This window comes from Atractosteus spatula, chromosome 7 (genome assembly GCF_055471065.1).
Source record: "Atractosteus spatula isolate fAtrSpa1 chromosome 7, fAtrSpa1.hap1, whole genome shotgun sequence".
Taxonomy (NCBI): Eukaryota; Metazoa; Chordata; class Actinopteri; order Semionotiformes; family Lepisosteidae; genus Atractosteus; species Atractosteus spatula.
The window spans coordinates 28,756,887-28,783,041 of record NC_142712.1 but is presented as its reverse complement, the minus strand read 5'-3'; the positions used below and the strand labels follow the sequence as shown (position 1 = coordinate 28,783,041).

General features: G+C 35.7%; 1 protein-coding gene across 4 annotated transcripts; it reads right to left on the bottom strand.

Moving 5' to 3' along the window:
* Window positions 1–1,263: 1,263 nt before the first annotated feature.
* tnnt2a (troponin T type 2a (cardiac)) lies at window positions 1,264–25,612 on the bottom strand. 4 transcript variants are annotated; one of them, XM_088921590.1, is made up of 13 exons: window positions 25,599–25,612; window positions 24,257–24,292; window positions 23,431–23,499; window positions 19,685–19,714; window positions 19,107–19,128; window positions 18,961–19,021; window positions 17,358–17,474; window positions 16,010–16,087; window positions 15,415–15,522; window positions 13,806–13,915; window positions 13,390–13,480; window positions 7,696–7,736; window positions 1,264–1,575 (listed from the first exon to the last, which is right to left on the bottom strand). In XM_088921590.1, the coding sequence occupies exons 2-13, from the start codon at window positions 24,270–24,272 to the stop codon at window positions 1,527–1,529; spliced, it is 792 nt and encodes a 263-aa protein (XP_088777716.1). In that variant the 5' UTR covers window positions 24,273–24,292; window positions 25,599–25,612; the 3' UTR covers window positions 1,264–1,526. The 4 variants fall into 4 exon arrangements, with proteins under 4 accessions (XP_088777716.1, XP_088777717.1, XP_088777718.1 ...); XM_088921591.1 differs by lacking the exon at window positions 19,685–19,714; XM_088921592.1 differs by lacking the exon at window positions 24,257–24,292.
* Window positions 25,613–26,155: the final 543 nt, after the last annotated feature.

The window sequence follows — 26,155 nt, the reverse complement described above, 5'->3', positions numbered from 1 at the left end:
AGTAGACTTCTATTAATGTTTTGTTTATTCAAAGACGCATACAAACCCTTAAGTGAGTAGTTTAGTAAATTCTAAGTAATTCTAAATTCAACAAAACAAATGTAAATGTACAGTAAATGTAATATTTTAGTGTTTGTAATTAATTTATTTGTCTGAGGAATTGGCTGTCTATGTCAATTCAATTACAAGGTACAGTATAAACCAGGGAGGATGTTACAATGGTGAAGACCAGGGTGGAGAGTGGAGTGCAGATTTGAAAAGATACTGTACATGCAAAGGGATGCAAAGGGGTGCACAGCAGGAGTGTATAATAAGTAAGAGAGTGAAAGTGTGAGATTGCAATTCGACCTCCTCCTGAACTTATTTAACAGCTGAAGCCATTTACTGGGACAATATTTAGAATATTTAGTTATATTTCTATAACCCTGAAGATCATGTGATCCACTTATGTTTTCTTAACAAAATATATTTACTTCCCTAGAAAATGACATTAAATGCAAATAATTCTTCTGTGTATGGGGAGGGGGAGTGCTATTTTTCCCTGCTTTGGGAGTGTTCAGATGTGGGTTCTTTTTCTTCCCAAGGTCCCCAAGGCATGCAAGCTTGACTACCCTAATAGAGACAGAGCACATGGTGAAGCTAACAACATTGTCAGAAATGAATGTGTCAATTACAAAGATTGTTGTTAGTTTTTGTAGCAATTTGTAGTGGTAATTGATGATGACAAGTTGACAAGTTAATATTTTTTTTGTTTAATTAAAAGAACATCTTTGCATTCAGAATGAGTCATGAATCCCTTAGTTTATTATCTTTACAAAATCATAAATGTGAGTGGTACAGTGGCATTACAGTAAGTATTACTACCTGACAGCTCTTGGGTCCTGATTCAAATTCTACCTTGTATGTGTGGAGTTTTCATGCTCTCATCATGTCCCTATACTGTATATTTTCTTTGGGTGCTCCAGTCTACTCCCACCTCTCAGAGAGATTCTGACTAAAATAAATGGTATTTTTAAATTGTGTATGTACTTGTAAGTTTGTGTGAGCCCTGAAATGGAATAAAATACTGAGTGTAACTCCACCTTATACCCTATATTTCTGGGACAGGCACCAAGTTGATATGACCCTTAACAGGAATAAGAATAATATTGATAATGAAGAGACAGAACATAAAAGACTATATGATTAAACAATATTTGATTTCACATAAACTTTATGATAGAGTTCTTGATTTTTTCTTAAAAAATCCTGATTAAAAACAAGTTCAGTCCAAAGCATACAGTCTTTATTTATATACAGAAAAGAATACATATCAGAAAAAAAGAAAACAATATCTCACACTAAGCATTCACATGCACAATATTACAACTAGTATAAAGCTGCAAAGCAAGTGCACTTTAAACAGCAAATTACAACCCATTCTCTAAAAACAGACCAACAGGTGAGTTTGAAGGCTGTGAATCACTCTTGGTTGAATGTCTGGGAGACATTTCCATGAAGCATCCAGGTTTTAAATTCCCATCCAACTATTTCCATCGGCCACCAACTTTAGTTTTCGTTCTTCCACCTTTCGAGCTGCATAAAAAACAGCATGTCACCAAAGCAGCAAGAGGATACAATAGCCTAAATTTTGCTCACTTTACAGCTGGAAGAGAATGTTTGAAGTGAATTTAAAATGCCATAGCTTTTAGAACGGATTCTCTGTCACCTCAAAATGTATCCAGTCAAGACCAAATTTATAGAAGAACCCATACCTTTCTTACAGTGTGCCCTGTTATGACATTACAAAATGATGCATATATTCTATTTTGTATTCAAAATCTTAATGGTCAGACTGAATTTTATCTATGGGTAAAATAAGTTGCAATAAATGTCAGCAAAAATTTAAAAAGAAAAAATAGTAAACATCAAATGTGTTGATTGTATTATATATTTAGATCAATAGACTTAATATTTACTAGTCTTTTTGGGTATGTTTCTACCAAGTTTGTACACAGGTGTGGTGCAATCTTTGCCCATTTTTCTTGGTAAATTTGATTAAGAACTCTCAAGTTCCTTGGGCATAACTTACTGAACAGATATTTTTTTCCTGTTTTCCACAGATTTTCAATATGATTCAACTCACACCTTTGACATGACCACTCAAAGACATTAACTATCTTGTCCTTAAGCCACTCTAGACTTGGCATGTACTTTGAGTAATTTTATTGTTTAAAGGTAAACATTGATCCTAATTTAATGTCAGGGAACCTGTAGCAGGCTTTCCTCTAATAATTACCTACATTGTGTTCAGTCCATCTTCCAATGAGCCTTGACAAACCCATCCCTTTTGATGAAAACCAGCCCCATAACATAATACTGCCCCAACCATGCTTGACAGTAGGGATGGCATTGATTGGTTGATATGCTGTGTTGTTTGCTCTAGATGTATCATTATGCATTTACACCAAAATGTTTTAATGTTGTCATATCTGATCACAAATAAAATTTGTTATATATTTGCAGTTTTACTTAAATATTTTGTTGCAAGCTCCTTGCAGGATTTTAGATGATTTTTTCAGTAATGGCCTTCCTGCCACTCTGCCACACAGGCTCTGTGAAACTTTCTCAAATCTCAGCAATTGAACTCTCCAGCTTTTTCAAAGTCACTTTTGGCTTCACAGTGGCTTCCTTAACCAGTTGACTTCTTGGCTGGATGCTCTCTCCTGCCTTAGTAGCCTCACCTAGCATGTGGCTATACACCTTTTTATGATCAACTTCACCATACTCAAAGCGATATTCAGTGTCTTTCAAAACTGATTCTGATCTGCTGATTTTTGCCTTTCTACATCTTTAGTCCTTAGTTATTTTGAAAGCTCTTTGGTCCTTAAGGTTGAATTTAAATTGATTTAAATTCATTACCTGACTAAGGTACCTTACAGAGGCAGGTACATTAAGTGTATTCTGAAATCATGTGAATCACTTCAATCATTTCACAGGGTTGCCCCAAGGCGCTTAACAAAGAAAGTGTCCATACATGTTGTGAATACAGAACAGAAAAGACCAGAAGACAATAGTGGAGAGGAACCAAGAACCTCTAGGGATTCAAGGTCAACTGACTGCCCAACCCCTTTGGGCATGCTAACATTATACAATAAAAAAAGGAAAATCATTATTATTGCACACAGACATAGGTCCTTCAACTAATTTTGTAGCTTGTTAAGTTACTTTTGTCACCTAAATTATTGTTGGTTTACCACAGGTAAGGGTTTGAATAATTATTAAATTATGATCTTTCCATTTTTCTGTCCTATTATCTATTTTTGTCTTTGTTTGATTTTGCTTTGAGTGTTTGTTTATAAAAAAATATTAATTGTCACTTCATTTTGTTTGATGTAACAAAATGTGTAAGGTTTTTTTAGTTTAATTCTCTGTAGGATGACATATCACTGCCAGTTTAGTAACAATACCATGTGTTCACTATTCTGTCCTGATGATATATTTGTGCAAAAGTATAGTTAAAGTTTACTTATTGCTCATTTGTGAGTTTCATACAACTATTAATTTTGAAATTATAGTAAGATCAGGGATCATAGTTTACTTGGCTCTTCCTGACTCAATCTAATATTTACTAATGCTATTTTTCTTCCTTTAATAATATTTATACTGTTCTTCAAATCATGTGCATGACATTCAATTAATAGATTACAGTTACTTTGTGTGAAGCTGATCTTTTTAAATCCTTAAGAATACAAAACAATGGGCCACATTCATAAAAATATTTTCTGAACAGCTAAACTGTCTGCGCTATTTTCGTGAAGGGAAAAGACAATCTTAAAAAGACCTTTCAGGTTTGGCAGGCTAAAAGATCAGAGACTTTTCAACTTCCTTGTGTTTGTTTTTCTTTTTAAGAAGAACATAACATGTAATGATAGTGAAGGGGTAACAGTGGATTAGGGACCAGTATCTGTCAGTATAAAATATATGACTGCTTTTTGCTACAGACTTACCTTGACAAGCCTGACAATTGCAATGAATGATTAGAAAACTGTGTACCTCATACCCTGTGCAGTTTTTTACCCACATAATTTCAAATGTCTCCTTAAGACCAATCTACACTATAATTTATTTTAATTTTTATGCAGGATTGATTTTCTTCTGTCAGTCCTGCTGTCCATGCATTGTAATCAAATCTACACAAGAAGCATCAGTGATGCAGCAAAGCTTGATGCTCTGTGTTCTGCTCAATTTCTTTATATTTCAGGCCCATTTTTACGCAAGTAAGAGTGTAAAGACACAGATTAGCTAAATAATGCTATGCAAATGCTTTTTTTATTGTCATATCATCACAAAGTGTCCCAATTGCCCACTATTGCCCAAACATCATATGATACTTGCATAGATTCAAAATCCTGCATATGATGTGGATGACCAGCTGAGATGTCATGGGTCATCAAAAACAGATATGGCATAGTGCCATTTCATCTGCCATTGATACATATTGTAGCAAAAGTCATATGATGGAATTTTCCAAACCGCTTTATATCATATGGTCTCACGGGAAGCCAGAGCCTACCCAGCAAGCAACGAGCTTAAGGCAGGGTGCACCCTGGACGGGGTGCCAGTCCATCGCAGGGCAAGTTGTAGCATAGGTATTGTATTTAATAAACTATATGCCTGTAACATAATGGAATTAAAATATAATTTCATTAAACAGTATATTGTGTTATTGAAAATGTTGCTTGGTTATACAGTTTTGGCAGCATCTGTGCTATATTGTTAACAACAACTAATTAAATAGGGAACGCAATATATATCGGATTTTGGTTTTTCTTTCAGAGACAAGAGTAGATTACCAGTTGCAGATGAAACACTATGCAAGTGGAAAGCACATATGGGAAGCAGTGTAGATTTGGCTTAAGTGCAAGAATATGATCACTCCCTTTTTTCCCATTCTTTTGCTTTCCCCTGGGGTGTTGGAGAATTAATCGTGTTGGAGAATGAACTTAGTAATTAAACCAGGTCATGTGACAATACGTTTGACTAGCTATAGAAAACCAAACTTCAGATGAAGACAACAGAAATTGCCATTTCCTAATGTCAGTCATTAATATTTGCATTCAAGATTTAGAGAATTTTTTAGCCAAGAAAAACATTTGAGCCTACTGACAAAAATTAGGGAGATTAACAACAAGCTGTGGAGAACAAAACATCAAGGATCAGAACTGGGCACTAGTATGCTTCACTAAGAACAGTATGGTTTTCAGTAGCTCCATTAAAAACAAAAAGTAGAGAAGTCATCAGGAAGTTTGGAGAAAAACTTTTACCCCTCTGCATTACAAGCACAGTGTTGACAAAGATTTTGTGAGATACCGTAACTAAAAAAACACTAGTTCCACCCACTTATTAAGATGAAGTTTCTTGCAAAGCTTTAAACCAAAAAACGTTCAGCAATTGTAAAAAGGCTTTAGGAAGGTTTGCAAGTCATGACAAATCCAAACTGCTTCAAAAGAGCATAGATTAATGCAACTGCTGCCTGCTCAGGAGGTATAATGTAGAAATGACAGAACCCTAATGCACTCTAACCAAAAACCTGTCTTCCATTATGTAGCTGGCATTTCAGGTAAGTTTTTGTTTTTCCACATGCAAATACATTGTCATATTTAAACCATTAACTGCATGTGTTTTTTACTTTGTATCCCTTATTATTATTGGTGTTGTATGTTTTACATGTTATAAATTACATGTTTTATAAATATATATGTTTTATGTATTATAATAAATGTTATTATTTATTTTTAATAACAGTGTAACAATGCAGAGACGCTACTATTAACGGAGTGATACTAACTTCAAAATATACTGCTTGGGTCAACTGGCCTCTTCTCATTTGAAATGTTTCTATGTTCTTCTGGTTATTTTTAAATCTTGATAAAATACTTTACGTTAATAGAAACATCATGAGGAGATCTGCAATCTTAGTATGGACACAATAAATTCTTATCTTTGTGTTGTATGGGCATTTCAAAGTGGACAGTTTTGGTATCCAAAAAAATAATAATCGCTCACCTTTTTCTATGTGCCATGAAAACCAAGCATGAAGGAGAAGGCCGTTAAAAAGCAAAGCAAAGCAGTTAATGAAATGAAACAAAAACTACAATTTATTGTTAATTCTTAAACATGAGATTTTTGATTTAACATGTTTTATTTTATAATTAAGGTGGATTATTAGCTCTCAATTACTCATTGAAGCACCTTTCCTTAGAAAGATGTTATTGTACCTTTGTAGTAGTGCCTTTTTAAAGTTATACTGTAAATATACTTTTATTGCCTTTGTTTTAGTATGGGGCTTCCAATTTCTAAATGTATAAAATACACCACATCAGCTTCTTTTAAAACACAACAGATCTAGAGTACTGATACACATTTCAAAGTGTACTTAATAGGGGATACACTCTGTAACTTTCGGTTCTCATATTAAGACAAAACTGCTAATGTGCACATTCTTGATAGAAATTATGAGCCTCCAAGTCATTAAAAGAACATTAAAATACTGGTTTTGCAGTTGTTACAGTATATTGTTATTTTATTACTAGAATATCTGCACGCACTTCCTTGAAGCCAAAATTATGTTTGATTGTTTTTCTGAGATTTTTTACCTCAGATTTTGTTTCCTCTTTTATGTTGGGTCTAATTCATTTGAAGAAATTCTTTAAAATAAAAATGTCTAACCCATTAGTATGCAAGACAAAAATAATTTATGGCAACTGTGAGACTGGCGAACTGTTATGGGCCTTATACAGTAACTGGCTTAAAGTTATGACTGTCAGTATCTGTCATGAATTAGTAGTGAACTGACACAATATAATCAGTGTTGAAAGAGAAATGATAAGTATGTTGTGTTTCTCTCTTGGGAAGAGTCCAGAGAATTAATAGATGCCCCTGGCAATTCCATGTTTGTGTAAAAGTAAAATACAAATAAATAACATTTCTTAAAGGTTAACATTTTTGTGATTTATAATAGGTGATGTTAGCTTTGTAATTGCAGTAAAATAAAGGACTTTCTTGTTTATTTCATTAAGATCGCATATTGTATGTACTGTAATTATGCTTCTTTAAAAGACAAAGAAAAGTTTCAAAATATGACAAAAATATACATCGTTTTCAATAAGACATCTGAAGTCTCAGACTGTATGTCAGTGAAGTAATTTCTGGAAGTAACACCGAAGACATGTAAGTATGATACAGAATGTGCAGGACACACTTTAGCAAGCAGGCGTTACAGAAAAAACACAAAAGCCAGAGAATGGTTGATCTTAAGTCCACCCAACCCTGGCAAGATTCACCATCTAGGGAATCCAATTCTCAGTCAAATCATGACATAAAGAACGTTCAAACTAGAAATATCTGGACAATATAGTAGGAAGTACAGTCTTGGTGTTGTATGAAAGGTTTCCATTGATTATAATAAACAAACAAGTAGGCTAATATCCAATATTACTTCAAGGCACTGCCTTTCGAGAGCACTGTACACCCGTTTCATCTTTGTACTGCCAGACAATGCTTTCCATACTTTAGTTAGTTTTCAAGAGGTTGATGTGTGTTGGGCCATGGGTGCAGGGGATAATTTATTCAGACATGGGAGTGGGCTCATATAAAACATCACTACTGTGCCTCTGTGTCTCTGGTGACTGAAGGCTGGGTGAAAATACTTACACATTCTGGTGGTCACTAACTCGATTTCTCAGGACATTAATCTGGAAATGATTAAAAAAAAACAATTATATCTTGCTTATTATAGGAGCATATTGCAGTGCATTTGCAACAGATACATATCATAGAAATGAAAGTTATATTGCTTGACATATTGTATTACAGATAGCAAAATCCAAACTAAATATGAATTTAATCTTTTTAAGGATGTATATCAAATGATTCTCCATGACATTTTAAATATAAACTGTTATTTAAATACAAACAAGCATGATAATGCCAAAAACATTCTGTATAGTGCAGAAATTAAGCTTGTGCACTCCCAATATATTTATTTCACCTTTGAATGGTATTTCATTTTACTATTGTTTAATTAAATGTAGTCATTTCATAAATAGCCAAAATACTGTATATTTTATCAATTAAATGTTTTTGATACAGTTTGTGTATGAAGTAGAAAAAATAATTAAGAATCCATATAAGTGAAATAATAAATGAAATCCCAGTTTACTTAGCACAATTAAGGGGTAATAAGAATCAGGGGGTTAATCATCAATGGAGAAATCTAAGAGAGATTAAATTTGGTCCCTACTAGAACATCAACTTAATTAAAAGTAATTCGCTATATAAAAGGTAGAGAAGATTTTTGTTCTTACATCTTGTCAGTTTGTTTCTACATGGTGTAACCAAATAAAATTTGTTTTTTAAAAAGAGGTAATTACATTAAACAATAAACATTATTGTTTACAGTAAATTTGGAATAGTATTTTTTTAACTATGGTCACTGGGGCTTTTTGGCATTAGTGTTTAATTAAAACTCATTAATCCCTGTAGTGGTTATCTATCCTATAAATTGAAACAATGAAACTTGCCACACAAAGCACACAACCATAAGTCACCTCAAATTATTTTATAAACATATTTGAGCTGCCTGCTGAGCCAGTCATACTTGCCGGAAGAATTTGTCATGTTCAAACATGAAACATGTTGTTTCATAGTGATAAAACAGTCATACAGTATGTCTGATTGCCCAGCTTGATGGAAAATCTGATTTCTCAAGTCAAATCAGGTTTCATATACTGGTATGTATACCATAGCATTTCAGAGAACTGCACAAAGCAGTTAAACAAAGCAAAATAACATGTGCATACATAACATACATAACATAACATTCAAAAGCATGGTTGAATGAAAACATTTTCAAATTGCACATAAAATAATCCAGAAACTCTCTCATGTCTAACTGAAATGTCTTCTATAAACAGGAAGGACAACAGAAGAATGTTCTCAGTTCTCTCATTGATTTTCAGACTTTTTGGTGCATCTTTTGGTACAAATGTTAATAATAATAATAAACTTTATTTTATATAGCGCCTTTAAAGGTGGCTTCTCAAAGCGCTTATGTTGTACCTTCAGTACAAGACAAGGGGTATGATGAATTGCAAGCAATTTATCCATTTCACCAGGTGAAAAGGATACTAAAAAGGCCAAGAGAGAAAGTGTAAGGAAAATTGCAATTAAGTTTAAAATAACTTCAGAAGGAATAACATCACCATTACCTAACATATGGAAATGTGTTTGGGAATGTTTATTGAGAAGGTAGAGACAAGAAGTCTTGCTCAACCACCTGGCATTTGGATAAAGCAGATAAGCTACCTATTCAGAGAAAGAATTGTTAAGCAAGGGGCAGCTGCAAGCAAAGGAAGAGGCTTACTATAATATTTGCAGTTTTTTGGGGAAGTGACATCAATTATGAGTTAAAGTAGTAGTACCATGATATCTGTCATCACCCTCAAGTTGTAAGAGTAAAAGTAAAAAAGTAGTGTCTCATTTTGAAAAAATTGAAGCTTCTGATTTTAGCAGACAGAAGACTAGCAAACAAGAAATTGCAAAAATCAAGCAATGCAGTTTTAAATGTTCAACTGCCATCCTGTGGCATCTCTTGACCCACGGTTGCCCTCAGAAACCGGAGCATTGTCACAGTGGCTCATGGTTTTCCATGGCTTCTAGCTTGGGATCAGACCTTATTTTGGCCTGCTCCTAATTACCAATCAGGACTCCAATTATGCCATTATCCCTTCCCCTATATATAGTTCAGAAGCACTGCCTTCCACTCCACCCTCCAGCGTTTTCTCTCAGGAACTTCACTTCAACTTCAACCAGTCTACTCCTGCCTGGAACTCCAGACTTCTCTTCTGCTGTCCCAGTCTTGCCGTTAACCTGGCTTCATCTTTGAGCAGCTTCACTTGTCCAGAATCCCAGGACTCATCTCTGACTGTTTCCACCCTGCTGCTGGAAGGTCTTTAGTCCGAGCAGTCATTATAGACTGCCTTCACTCCACCTGGCATCTTCATCTCTTCTCGGGATGCCTCAAACATACCTAGCCTTCTTCCCATATCAATGTTTCACCTCCTTTTTCTTTTCTCTCTCTCCATGCCCACCTTCCTGCTTCCCAGCAGAGCCTACCTTGTTCCTGGGCATCCGTTCTCTGGGATCCATCTGGCAGCCACAAGAGGAACAGAAACCATTAGCTCTCAGAGGACCCAGTCTCAATGGTTGACACATCCAGCTCAGTCTTGGGTGTGCCTCTGGAGCCTTGATGGCTCACGGTGGCCTTGTCTCGGGTGGAGACCCCCCTTAGTGCATATGTACTGTACAGTGTGGTATTAGGGCACCTCCCTTAGACTGCCCTCGTGTGAGTGACCCTCCTGGCATCCTTCATGGACCTCTCCGCCTTCCAATGTACTTTGGGGCTAAGTGCAGTTCTGGACCTCGGAGCTCCCCTTAATTTCCTTTTTACCATTTCACTTCCTCTTTTTTTTCTTTTATTTCTTTCTTCAGGTCCACCTTCAACAGCAGAGCTTTCCTTGTTCATGGGATTCCATTCCTCTGAGTTCGTCTGGGAGCCCTGCCGGTGACTGTTTTGGCCAGGGTGACTTCAGGCAGTCATGAGAGGATCAGGATCCTTTTGGACTCAGCAGTTGACACTTCGAGCTTGGTCATGGCTCTGAAGTCTTGATGGTGCACTGGCCTGATCTAGGGAGTAGAAGCCCCAAAGAGCACACATTCCATATAGTCTGGCATTGTCACACCTTCTAGTGGTCCATCCCCAACATGAGTGTCCTGACCGGCCTTCTTGCTGAACTTCTCCTCCTTCCGTATCACCCTGCAGCTAAGTACAGCTCCGGGTCTCTCCCCTTTCCTTTCTCCTTTAGTCCTCCCTTTCCTCCAGGAGATTTTGGACTGGTCCCAGCCACTGGTGGGCTCATCATTCATAGCAATGATTGAGCTCCAAGTCCATTGGTTCCAGTGCCAAGCTCACTAATCTCCATACTATCTGGCCAGGACTATCATAGCCCCACCAACCAGTATTTAATCATTCAATTTAAAAATCTCAGGGCTTTTCTTGAAAAGAATAGGTGTGTTACCCCAGTGTCCTGGCCAAATTTCCTCCTGGCTATTACCAATCATGGCCTCCTAGTAATCCCTATCTATGAATTGGCTTAATTATTATGTTCTCCTCCCCACTGATAGCTGATGTGTGGCAATCATCCAGATGGGTGCTACACACTGGTGGTGGTGGAGGGGAGTCCTCAATACCTGAAAAAATGTCCAGGAAAGCACTACTGTATGTAAGTGTAAGGAAATATTATTAATGTATCGCCTAATCCCTCATCACTTTCCCTCTATTGTTCCTGAGCGCTTGATTCCCAAACATGTGGGTATTTTCAAAATTTTAGTAACCCTCCAGTCCCTTTTAAGTTAACATTAAAATAGAGCTCAAACTCCGGTATAACCCTCAACGACACTGGTAGACAGCGGCTGTGAGGTTGCACGGGGTTCATTTGTGGTTTCCTTTCTTTGACAGTTTTTACAGTTTTTCTAGTTGGAAAATCTAAATTCAGCTTTTGTTTTTCTGCCAATGATACTCAGGTTTTGGAAATCCATGTTGACTGTCAAAAAAGGAGAGAGTTTTTAGTGTGTTTTCACAGTTCACATGACGACTTTGTAGTAACGACATGAATTTCCAAAACCAAGCACTCAAAATGCATGCTTTTTTCATCTACAGAGGATACCCCACCCATGTTACTGACAGGGCCCTCACCTGAGCCAAAAACAGCCCTCAGATCATCAACTCAATCGGGAACTCCACATTCCTTTGGTGCTTCCCTACCACCCTAACACACTTTCTTTCCCTAAGACCATTAACGACAACTTTTGCATCTTACAGGATGATCCCTCCATCATCTCATATGATGACCTAATCTGCGTAACCTTCTTGTTCATAGCTCCCTTCACTGCCCTCAGCAATCATCCACACCAGGCACTTTCCCCTGCAACAGAACTTGCTGCATCACCTGCATATACCTAACACCATGCTCATTCAAGTCCCTTCAAGACAATTCCAGATCACTCAGATGACATCCTGTACCTCCATCAACCTTATTTACTGCATCTCTTGCAGAAAACGCCCAGCTATCTACATTGGGAAAACAGGAAGGAGACTGGGAGACCGCTTCAGAGAACATGTTATGGCTGTGAGGATCAAAGATTTCTCCAAGCCCATAGTTTCTCATTTCACCTCTAATGGCCATGATCACACTGATCTCTCTATCTGTATTCTCAAAGAAGGGTTTCTTAACTCCTATTGCAGAAAGACAGCCTAAACCAAAATTATCCTGAAACTAGGATCAAACTTTCCTCCTTCTCTCAATGACAGGCTCATTTCCTTCTAATCCTCTCAATTCATTTGCAGGTTTCGACTTCACACCTCTCCACCTCTCTCATCTTTGCACCACCTGAGTGCTCACTCTTCCTCCCCCTGCTCCCACCTCCTCCTATGATACAGTATATCAGCTGCTGACTTCCCTCTCTTTCTCACACACGAAGAAGGCTCCACAGCCGAACGTTGTGTTTCTTTTCTTCTCTTTTCAGTATGGAATGAACCTTTACTTGTTCCTTTACTTGTAAAAATAGAATACATACAAGTCCAAATCAGGCCTATAGATGTTAATAGTGTTTAAGCAACAATGACTGCTTCACAAATGTCAGCAGCAGGGAATATTCTTGAAAAACAAAACAGAGAAGCAGTGTTTAGATTCAGTTATTACTTATGACTTTCTTATACAAGAACAGCAGTCAAACATTAGTTTCCTCAACAACTCAGGAATGGCACTGTACCTGTACATTTTTCAGTACCAGTACAAGTTAATTGGACAGTAACAGTGAAGTAACCCATTCCAGTTGCCAACAGCAAAAAAAGTTCAAATTCTAACTAGCAGTAGCTTTTTTAAAACAGTTTTAATGATGTCTCCTCATCATTAAAGTCCTCTTGATATGAAATCCCCATCAAAAGGGACAACATAAAACTGTGAGAATTTTATTGCTCTTTTTTTTGGTTCACAAAATGCATTATAGTAGTTCTTTACTTTTTTGGCGTAATGTATAAAGGTGAAAAAGCCTTGGTTCTGCAAAACTACAGATTTTAGTGTGTGTTTAAAGCATCACTAGTAAGACCTAAAAATAATGAGTATTTTACAATAAAAGAGTTTTAATATAGCAATAATGGATTCATAAGGATTAAAAACCAGATGAACCTGTAGTCCTCTAGTTGGATGCCTTTATTAAGACTCATAAAAAAAGTAAAAAAATAATTCCAATTCAAGGGTCCAAACCTATACCATAATCTGCACTTACTTCATATTTCTGCTTCTTAAATTTGTACTGCAGGTCAAACTTCTCCGCCTCCAGCTGGTGCATCCACTTCCAGAGTTCCTTAGCTTTATCCCTGAAGGAATGAGAAAAAAACTCATTTTATTCAAACTGTAAACTTCAAGATGAAACTTGTTGCTTAAATAAACACTTTCAAAACTTTGCTGGAGTACAATATATTCATTTGTTTTCAGAAATCAGTTAAAGAGTTACATCAATAGAAAAACCTAATTTTAAAATCAAAATATGTATTTCGATTCTCTTCTTCTTTCCTAAATTGTATGTTATAAGATTTGAAACTTCAAATATTAAAATTATTGATATAATATTTGCCCTGGAGCACAATACTTTGAAAAACAGAAAAAAACAGAAAGTATTTGCTCAATGAGAGACACGCTTACTTTAGTTTGTCTTCACTGAGGTTGTCGATATTCAGTGGCTTTCTTCGATCATTGAGGATTTTCTTCTTTTTCTCTCTCTCGGTCTGTTTCTTTCCGACCCGCCTCTCAGTCTGCAGTGATACCAGTTCAAAACCATGACTTCACATCATATTTGACCTGACAAAGGTATTTTTCAACTCAAGGCTATCGAAATTGAATTCCCCCATCTAACAAAAACTGGAATTCTGCCTGTTTTTCTTAGCAATTAAATACTGGATGCTAAATGAAACCCTAAGGTGAAGAAAATATGAAGGGATCCAGTATGTTTACTTTATGTTTCTCTCATTTTACATAACAATGTTTTATATAATTATTTACCAAAGACATAAATGTGTACAGTAGCTGTGAGATTGAATATTGCCTATTACAGAATTTGCAATAATTATCTTAGCTTCCTGTTCCCAATAAGATAAAGCCAGTAATAAATAATTAGAAATAAAAATATCATAGGAATCACTTAGAAAGAATAAGAAATTTGAAACACAAAACAAGAAGATAAAGAAAAATAATCTGGTTCTGTTCTTGGATTTGCACTTTCTGGTACTAAATGTTACAGAACTAATTTTTAGACTTTATTGACAGTCACCACAATGTGACCGCCATGAATAAGATAACATATGCACCACTGCACCAAGTCTTAAACCTTTTTTTCAGTTTTTTTCAATGCCTTTCTTTGTCATTTAATTGTGCTATGTGGAAACAATTATGATATATTTACTAAAACCATTTTGTTTTTTGTTTACAAAAATTAGATATATTGTTATTATAATTGTTGCTATTTTATTTAAAATTAACATCTGTCCATTGATTTTCTAACTGCTTTATCAAATACAGGGTCATAAATGAGCTGGAGCCTCTCCCAGCAAGTAACAGGTGCAAGGCAGGATATACCCTAAACGGGACACTAGTCCATCACAGGGTACACACAGTCACAAACAGACACACATTCACACCAGGGGCAATCTTCCCAGAAGCCAATTAACATGCCAGTATATCTTTGGACACTCAGGCAAACATGAGGAGAATATACTAGCTCTACATAGATAACATCCCAGGTCTGGAACTGAACTCAGTACTGTGAGGCAACAATGCTAATCACTTTGTTTCCATCCTATCCCTTAAAGTAAAAAGTTCAGTTCAATAGACTTGCATATTGCAGTGAAAATAACAGACTTTTAGCTTAATAAATGTGTAGAGAAAAAAAAATGGTGTTAATTATGAAAAATACCGCAAATACATCTATTGACTAAATGTGTAAATAGTTACTACAGTGTTTCATTTTATATTGGTTTCTCATATTGTTTATACAGTAGTGTACCTCAGGTTGCTGAGTGAAGTTTGTGAAGATATTGATCAGTTCGAATTAAAGATAGCTAAATGAGAAGCTTGGATTCTTATCCAAACTCTCACATAGGTAAAAAGAAAGAGAAGACTAAGTATACCCGGTACAAGTATTCACATTTCTCAAAGCCATTGATAAAAGTGATCTCGTTACTCAGTGATCTTTTTCAGTTATTCCTGATAGTATATAAGAGGTCTAAGACTTGTACAGCAGTGCAAAAGTTTTTACCTTTTGAAGGTAACCACCAAAATGAATATTTGTGAGGTTTTTCTTCTTCTTAGCATCTTCTTCTGCTCTCTTCTTTGCCTCCTCTTCCTCCTTCCTTGCCTTTTCCTCCTGAAAATGTCTATGTAAAATCTCATGTATTCATAGATTTGTTTGCAGTATATACAGTAATATGCTGTTTTCAGTACATAGAACAGTATACTATATATATTTTTATTTGCATTGCTAGCAACACAATAAGGCATATTTAGAGTTAACTGTGATGGACACTTAAGACCAATAGACTGACCAAGCTCATACAGTATGTGTGCTCAACGAGCAATCACTTATTGTCTTTTGCAGTCTCAAAATCTGTGATCACAATGAATTTAGGGAGATTTTAAAATGTTAAATCATTATTGGCTGAAAAATAGTTCATTCTGACCAATGGAATTTTTATTTTGTAATATTCTTAATGATCAGACAGAATAAAAAAATTGTAAGTGATATCCAGACCAGATTTATCTGACCCGGACCTGACGTAAAGTAATATGTGGTGGAGTAGATAATTTTTTAAAAAGTGTATTGTGGTTTTGATTAGTAAAACCAATGCACTTACAGCCACCCTGTTTTGTCTCTCTTTCTCTCTCTCACTGCGAATCCTCTGCTGCTCAGCTCTTTCAGAGCGACGATGCTCCTACCAATAGAGGAAAGAGGTCAGAAACAAAAAATGCTTTACTATACTGTTTAAGAATTGGAACAGAAAACTGTGCTACATCTTTTATCAGCTTTTAATCATTTTCAGTCTTTTTATTTCAATGTAAAAAGCTTTTTTTTTGTTTTGATCCAAATGAAATTAAAATTGTAAACCAATATTTAAGAAAAATATGTATAAATATGTGTGGGTAAAGATGTTTACAAGTTTATTTAAAAAAATCTCTTGTACTATAAATTTTGCAATGAACAAATCCTTCCCTAGAGTAAGAGACTTTGAAGAATTCCATACAAAATACATTGCATGTAATTGATAAAAAGGGATTATGTCATGTCAGAATACATCTTTACTGTCCAAAGAAATGTCAATGAGCATAACTTCCCCCAATGAGCAAACTGAAGGTGTTGTCACCCTGGCAATTCAATTACTTTGGAGTGAGCTGCATAGCGAATCAGTCACCTCTTCTCTACCTGACATTTGGCAGGGGGACACCCTAGGGTGTTAGTGACTTTCCCCACCTAGAATAGTCCACTGGAGGAGCATTCATATTAGGGCTTCCTAGGATACCCTGTTGTGCAGAACCATTTAGAAAGTTCCTTAGTGTGTTTGTGCTCTGCGCTCATGTATATAGTAATGGAAATATAGTTCTGTTCGCTTCATGCTGGTGGTCAGAGTTGTTAATGCTACATATTTTTAAAACTGTGAAAATGATGATTGTTACTTTCTAATTAAAATGAATTTGACAGAAATGTGATATTACTGACATGTCTTCTAAAAATACAAAATACAAAAATGTTAAAATACAATTGGTCACAACTCATTTTATTTCACAGATGCCCTGCATAAGTACTTTTTAATTATTTTTACATTTTTAGTCTTAAGAAAAATAATTGCCTAAAACTTATATAAAACTTATATAGCGCTATATAACTCTATAGCCTGTTGTCTTAGAACTTTTTTCTTGCAAAGGGTGTTGTACAGATACATCAAATTTTGATTGAATGAACAATTATTTCAAAATGTATAATGAAATATAGATTTTCTCCTGCAGTTGTAGGCTACAGGTAAAACAACAAGGAAAATCCTTGATTACTTTATAGTATTGTAAAAAGACTAATTAGCATTTAAAAAACAGAATGTGAAAAACAGGACCAAATATTTTAAAAACCACATTCATAGATATGACGTAATCTTGAAAATTCACGTTTGTTTTTGTTAGATTTGATCTCTCGGCCATGTGAGTGCTACTCACAATCCTTTCCTTTAGGCTGATGAGTTCTTCCTCCTCTTTCTTGCGGTTCTCGAAATGAGCCTCAATCAGCTGCTGCAGCTCATTTAAATCTTTCTCCATGCGCTTGCGGTGGATATCCTGAAAAGTATCAGCAAGTAGGTTAAATGCTACATTTTCCTTTAACAATGCTTAAGATTATTTAATCAGACATTGACAACATTCTGTAGTCTATAATTCTCACAAAATGTGTGGACTCACCCTTTTTTGTCTTTCCTCTCCTACAGCTATGTGGTGTTTGTTATTTCTTATTAGCTCTGTCTTTTTCAGTCTGGTGATTGTATGTTTTGTACTGCAAGTTGGCATAAACATTTTCAGTTTTTTATACTATATATTCATTAACTTTTCATAAGTGCTTTGAATTGAGTGCCAGATATGCAGTGCATTGGTTTGACAGTTTTTCGGCTTCATAACCTTTATGTCAATATAAAAGACATTTTACCTGCCTTTCCTCAGGTGCACTTTAGTCTTGTTGAAACTTGACATGTAAAGTGTGTTTGAAAACTGCTTACCAAGTAACCATGATTCACAATCTAGTTTGAGCTGGAATGTCTGAAATTAAGGCCTAATATGCAAAAATAATACTGTAATGTATTGTGTAGTTATCATTTACAGTGCTTGATACTATCTGATGCAAAAATGTCAAGACCTTTTATGCACGTTATGTCATTTGCACCTGTCTCTATAAAGCATTATGCATGTGATTATAATGTACTGTGTAGCCACTATGAAGGGATTATGAAGCCATTATACAAGAACATTCAAATAAAGTTTTACCATAATATCTCATTCTGAATCACATTCTCTAGCTCTTTATAAAAAATATTTTTCCAGCTTTCTCCTTCTGCATATAATATGGACTCTTTTAGGTCTGTACAAATGCACAAATGAACACTACTCATGGATTAGAGGCTTTGCTGATTATTCTATCAATAACAGGGGAGTATTTTTTAAGCTGAATTTTTGTTTTCTTACAATACTTTTCATATGTCCATTTGACACCACGTTGCAAACACAAGGGTTGCAACTCAGGATATTGCACATATTAAAAACAAACACTGGCTTGATAATTTCTTACATCCAGACCTACACATCCAGACCTACACATATTAATAATATAATTATATTGTTTTGAATATAAAGATAAGAGTATAATTAATGTTATCATTGTTTAGTCTTTTGTTTTGCTTTCAGTCAAATATCATGTACAGTACACTAAACACCATCACTAGTATTTGCTGATTCCAAGGGCTAACAATACTCAACCAGTCAAAGAATCTACCTGCTTTCCATTTAAACTGTAAATTACATTTATAAATGATAAATTACATTGTATGTGTCCAAAGCTATAAAAGTAAAATGTTCATTGTTATATTCTCTATGGTCTTCTGTCTTAATGTCACTATTGTAAAGGTCATGATTTCAGCCTGGCTGTATAATAGTTATACTGTATATCTCATTTTCTACAGCTTAGTGTTCAATCAATACTAGAAATGCAATGAAATGTAGATACATGGCCTCATGAGACATCTAGTAAAGTCCAGCCTGTACATGAATAATTACTCACATCAAAGTCAACTTTCTCCCCATCTGGGATTTTGGGAGGCACAAGGTTTGGCATAAATAGCCTGAAAAACACATTTAGAATGACATTACACAAAAGCTACCAAATATACAGTTAAATATAAAATATTAATTTACCAGTATACTTACTTGGGTCTTGGTTTAGCCTCTTCTGATTTTCATGAAAGAACAAATAATGATACATCATTAGAATTAATTGTTGTTAACCACTAATGCTTACATTTTCATGAAGGTTTCCTTTGGTGAGACTTTGTGCTGTGACATGAACTTACAGTATCAAGGATGCTTTTTAATTTAACATTACTGAACACATTTTATGCATGTGACTCTATAAATACTTATTTCATTGATAACAATATACAAATTATTATAAAAAGGTTATAAATTTTCATGGACACACAATAACCAGTATATTCCCATGCAAGAATAAGAAGTTAACAATTGAATATACAGTAAGTGTAAATAACCAGTTTCTTCCTTGGATCTACAAAGCCAACTTGAAAAACTGCCAAGAAATGATTAGACAATCGTATGTGAACAAGAGAAAACTAGTGTTAATGCAGTGCACTCAGCAAAACAAAAGATTTGTGGTATGAAGTGATATCAATCAGAGGCAAACCCTACCCAATTCCATAAATCTAAGTGTCACTTCTGACTTTCAGAAGTAATGTTGAATGAATTTACAATAAAATAAATTCCTTTAGTACCTCCTCCTTCTTCATGTTCTTCTCCAGCATCTTCAGAAAAAAAGGAACATTATGACTGGTATTTGTGTTCAACTGACTGAGCTGCGAGCCAGAGTTGGTAATAGAAGGGACTAAAATAGGCAGCAGATAAGATAAAACTTTGCCAAGGAAAAGTGTCAAATGTCTGATAAGAACTGGACTTTGATAAAACTGCTTTTACCAAAGAAGGACCTTACTGCACAGCTCATTTCATGATATGCTGTGCATAGTAAATATTATATACTATGGCAGGGCAATGGAAGCATGGAGTGGTGGCACTGTGGCTAAGGATCTGTGCCTGTGGCTGGAAGGTTACTAGTTCAAATCCCATGGCCAGCAGAGGAATCCTATTCCACTGGGTCCCTGAGCAAGGCCTTTAACCCCAGCTGTTCCAGGGGTGCTGTATAAATGGCTGACCCTGTGCTCTGACTGCAAGCTTCTCTCTCCCTGCCTGTATCTCATGGAGTGCAAGCTGGGGTATGTGAAAAGATAAATTCCTAATGCAAGAAATTGTATATGGCTAAGAAAGTGATCTTATTTTATGGGCATATTTATGAAAGTATGTCACCTCCTGTGTTGAGACTGTATTGCAGTTTCTGTCTGTTTTAGATTTTTTAATTTTATTGCCTTTACACTGATTATATGTACACGCCCTGTTTTGGTGTGGAAAATAATATGCATTTCCCATTAAAATGAACAAAACATACTGTAGATAGTGCACAGAGAGGAAGACATTGTATACCAGAAACAAATCCACCAAAATAAAACTCGTGTCTAAATCAGATTCAGAAAAAATATAAAAATATATATATACATTTTCTATAAAGGAAAATACAGCAGGTAGACAAATGATGAATGTTAAAATGTACTTGTAAGTTTAGAGTTTAAAAAAACAATACCAAACATGACTTACTTATACTCAGTTCTCCCCCACACCACATAATTTCGAAACACTTACAATTAATAAATTTAATTAATTGCATACAAATATCAAACCCTTGCTATTCATACCATCACTCCATTATAGGACATAGTATTTAATTTAATTTGATTTAGATCATTAAGACCAACATCAGACATTATATGGAAATAATTATATATTTTTTGTATATTTTTGTATTACATTTTTAATAATTGTGTAATTTGGACATAAGAAAGACAATAAATGATAGGAGACTATTTAGCCCATCTAGTTTGTTGATTAGTAAATAAATCAACTAAGTAAAAATTGCCCATCCATTTATGAAGGTCCATAGAGTTTAGGTCTCAGCCTTCTGGCTTTGAAACCTTTATCCAGAAACCCACAGCTCCTTGTTAAAAAACATATTTTCTTTTCTCTGTCATGAATACATTCCCTTTTAATTGCCAGGTGTAACCTCTAAAGTTTTTCTTGAATTATTTTGAAGTCTGAACATATTTTGTCCTATGATTTAAATTCCGCACTGTTGTATATCGAAGCTTTCTGTTTGCTTTTCTTATCGCTTTCCTACACGAATCTACAAGAATCTACATGAATACCCAGATCCCTTTCAGATCTAACAACTCCTCAAATATGAATCACTCATACAATGTAAAGGGTATATACTGTACTGTATACCTGTAGCGTATGCTCCGACTTCCTACCTACTGTATACCACTTTGCACTTGTCGGTATTTAATTTAATTGCCAAGTGTCAGAATTTTGAGTGTCTGTTTCTGTGCCTCTCCTGTTATTTTGGTATAAACTGCATATCATCTACTATTAATTGTATCACTACCTAAAACCTTCAGAAACAGTACATCAGGAAGAGCTACTGGCTTAATATAGATCCCTGTAGTATAACACTCCACAAACTGGCCCCATTAAAGGTTGTGCCTATTTTATAATTGTTTTTTTAATCCACATGCATCCTGTACATTATTTTGGATTACAACAGCCATTACCTTGGATTACAACAACTCTTGGATTACAAAGCTCCAAGGTTTAGAGATATTAACTGCCCTTGTTGCTTGTTCAAGATATTCAAGTTTGAATAATTTAATTACATTTAACAAGCACATCTTTCCCCAATTCCATATTTACAGACATTAAAAATGATCTGTGCTTAAAGCAGAACATCTTTAAACTGTTGTCCATTCTCTACTAATTGCACATCTGTCCCATTCTACATTCCTTTATAGTCAATTTACTACTTGTACATCTTTCTTTGGTTTTCCCCACCACCCATTCTAGTTCAAATGTTTTTGAATTTCTGGGATTCCATATTATCTTGTACACTACTCAAGTTTTTACAGTTCTTTATTGTTAGGTTAGTGTAATGTCACGATCGCAAACCCCTCCTCTTAAGGGCCCTTCCTCGTTTGCCTCTTTTCCCTGCACCTGTTCCTTGTTTCTACCCTGTTTCAGTTTGCCTTTATAAGCCAGGCACTCACTTCACTCGTGGCTCTGCATCTGATCTCCGCATCGTGCGAGCCCGGGTCCTGGTTGTGCCTGGCTCCGTTATGTTTTTAGCTTCCTGCTCCTGCTCCTGCTCCTGCTCCTGCTCCTGCTCCTGCTCCTGCTCCTGCTCCCCCCGGTCCCAACCCGGCACCTGTTTTTAATCCCTGGTTTTTGGATGGATTACACGGCCATGGACCTTTGCTTTTGTTTTTGATTCTCCTTTTGGATTTCTTCTGGATGGTTTGCCTCGGCCACACCTTCCCCGTGCACCAGCGCACTTTGGACATGGCCCCCCTATTTTCATTCCCATATTCCTGTGTGACATTTTCCCTAGTGTTTCCTCACAATTCTGGATTGTGTCGTCCGCATAGGGTCCGGAAAGAACTGTTCCGTTACATGTAACCTCTACAGCAATACTCTATTTCCCTCTTGGCAGTTCTAATGACATGTCTGAAGCTCGGTTGTATTCTTTTTCTATTGTGAAACTTGGGCCCTTCACACAATCTTCTTTTTATTTTTGTCATTAGATCATTTTGGCCTTATTTTCCTAAGCCTGAACGTTGTGGGATTTCAGTATTAGCCACATAAATTAAAGCTTCTATACTTCCCATTTGCTAAGTGCCATTTGGTAATTTGCTAATTTATGTGTTGCATTTATTTATTTTATAGTTTGCAATTAACTTTTTAATTTGCATTATGTCTAACATGTATGGTCTAGTACTGCCTGGTTATGCAGTGGTTAGCATTGCAGCCTCACAGTACTGGGGCCCAGGGTTCAATTCAGGACCTGGGACATTAACTGCATGAAGGTTATATGTTACCCCTGTGTTCGCATGGGTTTCCTCTGGGGGCTCTGGTTTCCGCCCACAATCCAAAGACATATTGGTAGCGTAATTGACTTCTGGAGAAAGTGGCCCTTTTGAATGTGTGCATGTTTCTGTTTGTGTGTGCCCTGCGAAGGACTGGCATCCTGCCCAGGATGTGTCCTGCTTTGCATGTTCATTACTTGTCGGGATAGACTCTGGGTCCCCTGCAACACTGTATATATTAGAAAATGGATGGATGGTCTGTTAACAGAGACTCACAGGTAAATAATTCTTGCTTTCCAATAATATTACAAGGATAAAGTAAGTATTGCATGCTTTTCCACTTGAGCTGGATTTTCAAGTTCCTTCCAAAGGAATCACAGATCCTGGGTTTCCATGTTGTGAAATTTGGTTACTTTGCTTTTCAGATGCCCACATTTCCCACATTCAACAGTATGTTGGCATATTGTTAATCAGTTTTTCTTCATTCTTGCCTAGCTCACCTGGCTCCTGAGTTGCATCTTTCTCCTCTTCCTGGTACTCTGCAACATCCTCTGCTCTTGCCTGATCATCTAGAACAGAAAAATTATCCATTTTAGAAATTTCATGTTTTTACCCTCAGATTTTGCAGTTCAATAATGAAATACTACTTGAGTGTACTGTGAAAAATATCAGCTCTGAATTGAATAATAATTTTAGCTGGTCAAAAATATGTTTCTGATATGTAGTATTTTTTTTATCTTATGTCCTATTTAATGAAATCTAGTTATTTAATGCCCTATATCAGGAACGTATACACCACCTTACTTGAGGTTTTACATTACTAATTACATAATATTTTTATAACTTCAGACTAACTCTGTACTACTGGTTTCAACAGAATATCTGATATAATCTGTTTTATAAAGAAAAACATTTCTGTTGACTAAACCGGAAATACTTTAGAATCACAATAGATCAAAAAGATATGATACACACCTTCACCACAGAAAAATACTTGACAAGGTAGATTAAGTGAACACCCCTTAAACATAGTGGAATGTCTAGCTCTCTGACAAACTTTTCTTGCCTGGGTCTACAGTAAATACCAGAATTCTGATGAACAGGATTGAGCTACAGAAAACAGATGTTTATAACTGAAAATTATAGTTGATGTTATATTTCTCACACACCAAGTGTCTAGACTTGTTGTTTTATATGACAAGGTTCAGCTCAGCAGAAAACACGCTAAAAGACATGGTGCCTATAGACCTTTTTCATCAGGGCTGGCAACACATTCGAACTGTTATGAAGCACTTCAGCACCACATGTTTGAATAAGCAATACTACCTTCTTCCTCCTCCATCTCTTCTATCACCTCCTCCTCTGCGCAAAGCAAAAGCAGAAAGTTAGAAGCCAGCAGAGGGTGAACACAGACACAACATGCAGCAAAAAGCATTTGCTTTAGCATTTGATTAATTTTACTCTCATTGCTCAAGTAGAAGGCATTATTTGTTATATGCCTTCTACCCATTCCATCCCCTAATTACATGCTGATTCCAGACACACAACCTATCCCTACCTGAAATATTTTCCCTACATATTGGAAAAACTGAAAACCTTCTAGAGTTCTAGAAGGCAGATTATTCACATTTATTCAAAACTCAGCACAAGTGGTATGTACTCCATGGCCAAGCCTCAATATCTGCTAGAGTTATAAATAACTAAAAGCACTGAAGATAAAGCTCGAGAGAAGGACTGAATGGCAAGTGCTGCAGAACAACAGAAATGTGTGCCTATCAGCTATTTCTCTGAAGGGAAGTGGCAGCTGACCTTAGCTGTGAGCAATAGCAATGGCCATTACAAATCCCTACCAAATGCACTTTCAAATGCGTTTCAAGGAGAGTAGGTTCAATGTGTTCCTAAGCTGTAAGAATACTGTGAGCTGTTAGACTTCACCAATATTTCTGTTCAATGAATGAAAAACAGGTGGAGTGTATGTGTGGGATTGCTCCCTTAGGGGTACTTCAGAGTAAAGATAGAAATTGAGATAAGATTGTTCCACTACTGCTGCCATGTCATAACGCTTCAGAAGCTAAAGGTAAAGCCCCAAAGGAGACACTGAGAAGGGGCTGTAAAGAGGAACAAAGAACAGCTGAAGACCTCTGAAACATAATTCCATTGCTGAGCTTATTGCTAACTTACTGCCAAGGTTAAAATAAAAACATTCTTGATGCACATGTGCCAGTTGTCTAAGTAACAGTATTTATTTGAAGATGTACATTGTGCCTTGAATACTTAGGAAACATCTGAGTTACAGTTTAACTAAAATAAGATCAATATAGGAAGCAAAAATTCAGATATGTTATTTAAGACAGCAACTTACTTTGAGTTTCACTACTTTCAGGAAAAAAGTAACTTGTTTAAAAGTAACATGTTGGTTCTTTCTGCTAGTACAACTAGTAAAAAGACCAGTCTCATACCCTAGAAATAATAAGAGTTTATGTATCCTGATTCTTAAAATGGTTTAAAATACTGCTAAAATATGGTCATCCAAGAGAAAACACAACCAAAAAAATGTTAAAGTTTAGAACAAAACATACAATCCATTGCATATCTCATGTTAGAGGCAGCAAGTGAAGTCAGAAGCTGTTATTGTTAAACTTTACCACTTTTTCTGTGAAGCACATACCCTCAGCAGCTTCTTCCTCTGGTAAGGATGCAAGGAAAGAAAACAATTGTTAAAGATTTCTAGTCCATCAGAAGATGAGCTTGTGTTGTACCATGTACTTAGAGAAAGAATAAAGCTCTTCAAAGACCCAATTATTTATATACATTTTCCTTTCATGTGTCACAAATTGCACATTTACATAATAATAATCATCATCATCATCATCACCATCGTCATGATCATCATCTTACCTTCCTGTTCCCTGTAAGATAAAGCAAAAATAGAGGTTTATTAGTGGATTTCCAATGCAATAATGTTGCTATTTAAATATTATAATAATATTTTTCTAGTGTTTTCTCTGTACCACAATATAAATACTATCCTAGTCAAATATCACTCCAGTACGCTGATTCTCAATGTTGTGTTTTAAAGTTGCCCAGTTTTAATATATGACTTACATTTCTCAAAGTATCCTATGCTGTTAACTAAATCTCTCTACTTCAAGAATACTGTACCTGCATAATCATATTTTGTATGTCTTGGCATATATTTATTATTATTATTATTATTATTATTTT

Bases quoted from the DNA above. Each gene is read 5' to 3' on its own strand.
- tnnt2a (XM_088921590.1), bottom strand. The intron at 19,129-19,684 runs GTACTAAAGGAA...CATGAAAATCAG, and splicing joins AGAACATGAAGAAGGAGGAG to AAGAGGCTAAACCAAGACCC. The intron at 15,523-16,009 runs GTAAGTGCATTG...AGACATTTTCAG, and splicing joins AGAGACAAAACAGGGTGGCT to GAGGAAAAGGCAAGGAAGGA.